Source organism: Erithacus rubecula, assembly GCF_903797595.1.
Source record: "Erithacus rubecula genome assembly, contig: scaffold_444_arrow_ctg1, whole genome shotgun sequence".
NCBI classification, from domain to species: domain Eukaryota; kingdom Metazoa; phylum Chordata; class Aves; order Passeriformes; family Muscicapidae; genus Erithacus; species Erithacus rubecula.
The window spans coordinates 3,830-11,574 of NW_027635895.1; the positions used below are offsets into that span (position 1 = coordinate 3,830).

General features: G+C 52.4%; 2 protein-coding genes across 2 annotated transcripts; both read right to left on the bottom strand.

The window, feature by feature from the left end:
• Positions 1 to 334: 334 nt before the first annotated feature.
• Positions 335 to 1,523, bottom strand: LOC306816210 (uncharacterized protein; the record flags this gene model as incomplete). Its single annotated transcript, XM_079332684.1, has 4 exons — positions 335 to 544; positions 753 to 893; positions 1,065 to 1,179; positions 1,450 to 1,523. The coding sequence occupies 4 exons, from the start codon at positions 1,521 to 1,523 to the stop codon at positions 335 to 337; spliced, it is 540 nt and encodes a 179-aa protein (XP_079188810.1).
• On the bottom strand, positions 1,434 to 2,736 carry LOC306816209 (uncharacterized protein). The gene is made up of 4 exons (XM_079332683.1): positions 2,573 to 2,736; positions 2,109 to 2,256; positions 1,736 to 1,864; positions 1,434 to 1,587 (listed from the first exon to the last, which is right to left on the bottom strand). The coding sequence occupies exons 1-4, from the start codon at positions 2,731 to 2,733 to the stop codon at positions 1,540 to 1,542; spliced, it is 486 nt and encodes a 161-aa protein (XP_079188809.1). The 5' UTR covers positions 2,734 to 2,736; the 3' UTR covers positions 1,434 to 1,539.
• Positions 2,737 to 7,745: the final 5,009 nt, after the last annotated feature.

Here is a 7,745-nt window from a genome sequence, read left to right on the forward strand (position 1 = left end):
GGCTGCAGCCCACCAGACACCAGGGCAGGAGGCAGCAAACTCCCCCCCCGGGACACGGGCAGCCCACGAGTCCTCACCTCTGCCACATCCGGATTCTTATCGTGGCAGTAGATGAAGAGTGGGAGCACGCTCTGCCACACAGGGTGTCTTAAGAGCTTTTCTGTCCTTTTTCGTTAGTAAACCTATCATCTCTTCAAACAGAGCAATTGATCCCAGCTTCACCTGTCTATCATGCTGTAGGAAAGGAAGGAAAAAAGTCCTAAGCACTGGTTCCTTCAGGCCCTTATGGGCACCAACGTTGAAATTCACGGGTCACAAAGTGTCCGGGCTGCAGTCAGTGGCCGTGGCCTGGGGCACAGAGCCTTACGTGGTCAAAGAGTGGCAGGAGCGCCTCAGCCAGCCGCAGGGCGATGGGGCTGCGTACAGGGGCACCATTGTGGAGGAACAAAGATTGGAGTACAACGATGGTCATCCTGACCATGAAGCTATTGTTTTCCTGCAGGATGTCCACAAGATTGTCAGTCAGGTTCCACAATTTTTTTGCCTGTTTGGAAGACAACTGTGTGAAAGGCCACTCTGCTGCCACAGGGCCTAGAGGCCAAAGGCCTGTCCCAAACAACGCGGGCAGCTGACCCAGGAGGCAGGAGAGCTGGGATCAGCTGCCCCAGCACCCAAAGCCCAGCCATGCGCAAGCGACTGCATGCCCCAGGCTCATGCTGCTGGCAGGGCTTCAGCAGCTGCTCCCTTCTCACCATGGGGGGATTCATGGGGCCAAGCAACATGAGGCATCTGAGCGCCAGGTGACGCCTCTCCCTGCACTCGCTCTGCAGGTTCTTTGAGATGATCTCCAGGAGACTGGCCCCATATTTGGACACATCCAAGCACTCCATGACCTGAAAGGCACAGGGCAGTGACAGGGACCTGGCCGGCAGGAGCCCAGAACCGCACAGGGCTGGGCCCAGACAGCAGGACAGGGCACGGGCACCAGCCCAGGCAGGTGTGGCTATGAGAGGCCAGAGAGCTGGGAGGCAGCTCAGGGAGACAGCGCTGGCCATCAGGCTCACCTCCACAATGAATGCCAGGGCAGCAAAATCCCAGCATGGCATCTCCATGTTGAGCAGGCTGAGCAGGTACAATGCAATCCCAGAAGACAAGGGTGTGGATGAGGAGCGCATTGCTCTGAAAGGAGGAAAAGGAAAGCAAGGTCTGAGTCAGGGGGACAAACCTCTCCCAGGACTGATTCCCAGAGATCTGGTCTTTCCCCACCATCCTGCTGCAAGGGGACCTGAGCTATTTTGGAGGCAGCTCCTTTTGGGCACCCTTCTTTCCCAGTCTTTTCCAGTCTGTTTGGCTGTGCCTCGGTGACAAGGCCCTCTGGCCCATGAGCACGGGTACTGTGTAGGGCACTCCGGACACAGAGCACAAAGAGTGGAGAGGGTGGGGTCTCACCTGACCAGCACTCCCACGGCATAGTGCTGGGAGTCAGCAGACAGCAGCGTGTCCCAGCCACACTTGCGCTCCATTGCCGTCACCACATCCTCACACTGCATTCGGCAGAGCAGGGACTTCAGGGTCTCCAGTGCAAACCTGTGTGCAGAGCAAAGCTCAGGTCACGCTGGGAGCACTGGCTCCTGCCCTGGGGACATGGCAGGGACAGAAGGACTGGGATGGAAAACCTGTTGGAGCTGGCAGCAAAGCCGTGTTCTTTCTGGCATGTTTTCCACAATGTATCAACCTCCTCTGGTGTATCCAATGTGCTGAAGTACGCTTGGAAGAGCAGGTGGACAAATAGGCGAGTGAAATACAGTGTCACTATGTGTGGGATGCAGGGTTCCTGGAGGATCTTCCACATCACCACAGTTGCCTGCAAAGGACAAACACCCCGAGACAGCGCTCAGTGCTGAGGTATCTGTGTGGCAGGGCCCAAGCGTGGCAGGGAGAGGCCAGGGGAGATGCAGGGGGAGCACCGGGCCTGGTGCCCCTGAAGCTGCCCCTAGGCCAGGATTCAGCCCAGCACCTGAGGCTGGGAGATTCGGTGGGGGAAGGAGGGTTGAGAGCTGCAGGAGGGGCGGCCTTGGGGTGAGCAAAGGCCAGTTCCAGAAACTCACAGCCAGGGCAAAGACTCTTGTTGTGTCCCCATCGGAGGTGCACATGCTGTGCTCTGGCCAGCTCCCCAGCACATCCAGGAGTCTCAACCTCGCTGGCTTTGCAGTCCTGGGCGAGCACAAGATTGTCTTCCACATAGCCATAGCAGCTCTGTAGGGTCAGAACTCTGTCTCAGGGCAGTCTGAGACACAGCACCGTGGCCTGGCAGCAGCAGGGACCTGAGCTGGCTGCCAGCTCTGCCTCTGCCCATTGCCCTGCACCAGCAGCACCCAGGCAGTTTAGCCCTGTGGGGACAGGCTCCTGAGGGGCAGGGAGGGAGCATGGGGTGGGTGCTGACAAGACAGGGCTGGGAAAGGGAGCAGCCAGAGGGCCCTGGAACTCTCTGTTGTTCAGACAGAGCTAGAACAGGCTGTGCAGGGTGATGGGCTGGTGAGCCCTGAGCCCTCTGGGCAGGTGGGCCCTATACCTGTCACACGATGGGGCCACACGCAGGAGAGTCATCACCACATCAGTGGGCTGTGCCTCGGTGACATCCAGCAGGGACCTCTCCACCCTGTGCTCATCAGTCTCATTGGCCATGAGCCACTGGTGGATGTATCTCACCATGGCAGGCACCTGAAAAGGCATGGGAAGACTTGGAAAGCTGCCAGAGGCAGTAATGTCCCCAGCTTCCCCAGAGAAGTGCTTCCCTTCCCACCACACTGTGGTGTCCTCAAAGTCTGACAGGGACCAGCAGGCCCCAGTGAATTGTGAGGCCAACCAATTCTTAGGGGGATCAAACCCTGGCCACAGGCTGCTTACTTGCTTGGGATTGGCCAAACCTGCTTCTACAAGCTTGTCAAGCAGGGCAGCACTTGTGTTGGTGGTGTAGTCCTCACACTTTTCTATGGACCCAGTGCCCATGGTGCTGGTCACTTCCTGCCAAAAGTATTTGATAAATTTGGAAGTGCGGCAGGAGAACAAAGGGCAGGAAAAGAGGGCTGTTCCATGGGGTGCTCCAAGCGCTGTGCTGGGCTGAGCAGTGACAGCAGGCCCAGCCCAGGTGGGGATGGCTGCAGGTACCTGTGCTGTTCTGTGGAAGAGGACACCGGTGGGGTCCTGCTCGTGTGTGCGGTCCATGGCTGCACCTGGCAAAGAGTGAGCACAGCCAGAGCTGAGGGGCTGCGGGAGAGGCCGGAGAACAGGGCCCAGCCCTGCGCTCCCCAGGCAGGGACAGCCCCAGGATTCTCCAGGGGATGGAGCACAGGCACTGCGGGGTGTCTGCCCGGCCCCTCTTCTGTCTTTTCCCTGGGCATGTCCCAAAGGGATGGGATGGGAGGGGTCAAGGTTGCAGCAGCCTTCAGCCCTTTTACCCAGCTGCTCCACTCACCATCCTGCATTGGCTGAAATGGCTCCGGCTCTTCAGGCTGTTGGGCTGGATGAACTCTAGAGCCTCTCCTTTTTATTCTGCTAAACACTTTGAAGATGTTGGGAAATCTGCCTGCCATGCCAGAGTCTGGCCTCGAGGGCACCTGGAAGAGAAATGCCTTGGGAAAGCTGTGAGACAAACAGTCAGTGACACTCAGAGAAGCTCCGGGTCCGACAGGAACGAGTGCGCTGTGCGGGGGCTCCTCACGGCACCGCTCTGTCCCGTCCTGTCCCGTCGTGTGCTCCGAGCACTGTGCTGTGGCCGTGTCACCGTTGGCTCTTATATCACCACACCTCACCAACGGTCCTGTTCCATGCCATGGTGACCATGCTGAACCGTTTCAATAACGGCCCTTGCACACGCTGCCACCGGCCCTGGCCTGCCCCCAGCCCACCCAAAGTGGCCCAGGTTGGAAGGAATCCCTCACCCCAAGTGTCTAAGACAGCCCGACAGGATCTTTAGGAACGGCTCAAACCATCAGCAATCGCTGCCCTGCTCTGCGGGCTCAGGGCAGCAGAAGGAGCCCCCAGGGCTCCGACGCAGCCGCAGCGGGAAGGGCGCAGGGCCTTGCACAGAAGCTGGCTCGGCCTCCTTGGGACACGTCCCGGCTGGTGGTCATCCTAAACCCACGGCTGTGACACAGGCAAGGATCGTGTGGGCCAGGGCACGGATGCTGCTCTGACCCCTGGGCCCTGCGAGCACTGAAATCAGCGGCTGTGGCAGAGTCCTTGCCCAAGCAGACCTGCCACCCCCTGAGCCCTGGCAGCGCTGGTGCCCCACTCCTGCCCCAGAGACCTGTGCCCCGGGGGCTTCTGTGCCAGAGGGAGCCAAAGCCCACGTGCACTGGGGGCTGTGCTCCTTCCTACAGGGGCTGTTGGCAGGAGCACCTGGAGCAACTGCTGACACCTCTTGGTATCTGTCAGAAGGCAGAAGCTCTTAGTCCTGAAATAATTTCTTTTATGGGAGGGATTGGCCGGAGCACCAGCACAGAATCAGCAGCTGAGTTTCCCAGTACAACTAGATTGTACAGAGGCACTGTCTCCATTTCCAAAGACAAACATCAGCAAACACATGTTGGAATAGCTAAATTTATTCCATTGTTCCTGGGATACAAATTCTGACTATAGATCCCAAGTAAGGATTGCACACAAGGCCTTAGGAGACACTTCCCAGATGAATTAAAGTCTCTCCCATGCAGGGCTGTAATGGCTGAACTTCTGTTCTGTTGCACAGCTCCAGGTTGAGTGGGAAGAAGTCCACAGTGTTCCTGTACAGTCTGAAATTGGGATGCAGGCTTGGACCAAATTCTTTCCTCAGCAGGATGATGCTGAAATCCACAGTATTCTGGTGCCTGAAAACTAGGCAAGAAACCAGTAGTACTCTATAATATAAGGCCTATGGGGCAGTTATTTGTTTATTTGATACCTGGAGTGATGGGCATTGCTCCACAACAAAATCACCTGTCCATTCTTTGCACCGTACTAGCCTGTATATGTTTTTTAGTTAATGTGCAAATTATTTTTTTGAATCTTTCATATTGCAACATATTTTGTAATGACATGACTAAGTGAGCCCTTGAACACGTGCATGGTTTCTGCACGAGGTGATTGTCAGCCTCCTCCTGGTCGTTTTGGATGAAGGCTCATGAGTCTTCCTTGGATTTGAACTTTCCAGCCATGCTTCCTGGGCATGCTCTATAGGATTGTCTGCCCAAATAGCCAGTGGTTAGCTTTTGTCCTGACTGATCTATATAAGTGCAACAACTGGTATAAATTATAATACAAACTCCTCCCATTTGACTGTTCCCATATCTAACACCATGTGGTCTTGAAAGACTGCTTCTTTTATTGAGTTTGTTTTGGTTTGTAGTCTTCTTAAAGCACCCGCTGTTGAATTAGCAGTCAATTCTATTTTGGTTGAGATGCTTGAAATGGCATGTTACAGCTTTGCAATTCCTAAATTTGGGAGCAATGGCCTAACAATCTGTGAAGCCTGGTGCTGTATCAGACTGGTGGGTTATTGGGTGTTGCCTTAGTGAGTCTGTGCTTCCATAGTCCTTGAAGATTACCTGTCAATTCATTCGTTTGGTTTGTAACCTGTAACTGAGGGAGAAGGTATCCCATGGTACACTGGCCAGTCCAGTTCCCTGGTAATTGTTTTCATGCTATTCCATTCCCACAAGGCCATGGAAAATTGGGAGGGGAACTGCAGGATTCCAAATTCCCATTGCCAAGAATGCTGCAATTCCATGGTTTTGGTGGGAATTTGAGAGAGGAGCTGGAGAAATCTCAATTCCTGACACCTGGAATGCTCTTATTCCTTGGGAATTTTGTAGGATTTTGGGACGACTTAGGTGGTATTCTAAATTCCTTACACCTGGAATGCCATGATTTCGTGAGAGTATATGATGGGAACTGGGGGATTCAAGATTCCCAACACTCAGAATATCATTATTCCATGGGATTTTGAGACGGGAAGTGGAGGATTAGAAATTCCTGACACCTCAAATGTGGTTATTCCATGAGAATTTGGTGGGAATTTGGGAAGGCATATGGGGATTCTAAATTCCTTACACCCAGAATGCCATTATTCCATGGGAGTATGGGACAGGTACTGGAGGATTCCATTGGAATTAGGGAGGAGAAGTGGGGGATTCTTAGTTTCCTACCCCCTGATTGCTGTAATTCCAAGGTTTTGGTGGGAATTTAAGAGGGCATATAGAAGATTTGAAAATCCCCGTGCATAGAATGCTGCTATGCTATGGGGATTTGGGAGGCAACCTGGAGGATTCCAAATTCTTAATGCCTGGAATGCCTTTATTGCAGGGTTTAGGTGGGAATTTGGGAGAGGAAATGGAGTATTCGAAATTCCCAGAGTTTGAAGTGTGGTTATTCCATAGGAATTGGCAGGGGTACTGGAGGATTCCAACTTCAAATTGATTTGACATGTGGTTAATTCCATGGTTTCAGTGGAAATTTGGGAGGAGACCTGGAGGATTCTAAATTCCCAATGCTAGGAATGCTATAATTTCATAGACTTAGTGGGAATCTGGAAGAAAGCAGGAAATTTGGGAGGGATGCAGAAGGACTGTAAATTCACAATGCCTGGAATGCAGTTATTCAGTGGGAATTTATGAGGGGAACTGGAGGGCTCAAAATACCCAAAACTGGGAATGCTGTAATTCCATGGGGATTTGGATGGGGAAGTGGATTATTCTAAATTCCTGAGAACTGGAATGCTGTTGTTCCATGGAATTATGATAAAAGTTTGTGGCAGGTGAATGGGGGATTCTAAACTCCTGACATCCGGAATGACATTATTCCATGGGAAATGGGGAGGGCATCTGGAGGACTCCAAATTCCTGATACACAGAATTCTGTTACTCCCTGGGAAATTGGGAGGGGAACTGAAGAATTCTAAATTCCCCATGCCTGGGAGGCTGTTATTCCATGGGAATTTGGTAGAGCATACAGACAATACGAAATTTCGGACGTCTGGAATGCTGTTATTACATGGGAATTTGGGAGGAAAAATGGAGGATTCAAAATTCCCAGTGTCCAAAATCCTGTAATTCCATGGTCTTTGTGGGAATTTGGGAGGAGGGGCTGGAGGATTCTCAATTCCTGACACCTGGAATGTTGCTATTGCTTGGGAATTGGGTGGAAGTTTAGGAAGCCTTATGAGAGATTCTGAATTCCTGATTCCTGGAATGCCATTATTCCGTGGAAGTATGGGAGGGGAACTGGAGGTTTCTCAATTCCTAACAGTTCTCAACTGGTAAATTCAAGATTCCCAACTCTCAGAAGATCATTATTCCATGGGAATTTGGGACGGGAACAAGAGGATTCTCAGTTCCTAGCACCTGGAAGTTATTCCATGGTAATTTGGGAGGGGAACTGGTGGATTCTCAATTCCTGACAACTGCAATGCTGTTATTCCATGGGAATTTGGTGTGAATTTGGGAGGGCATATGGTGGATTCTAAATTCCTGACACCCAGAATGTCATTATTCCATGAAAAATTGGGATGGGAAATGGAGGATTGTCAATACCGGACACCTGGAATGCTCTTATTCCGTGAGGAATTGGGTGCAGAGCTGAAAGATTCCAAGTATCTGACACCCATAATTCTGTTATTCCCTGGGAATTGGGAAGGGGAAGCGGAGAATTATAAATTGCCAATGCCTGGTATGCTGCAATTCCCTGGCAATTTCAGAGGGCATACAGATGGT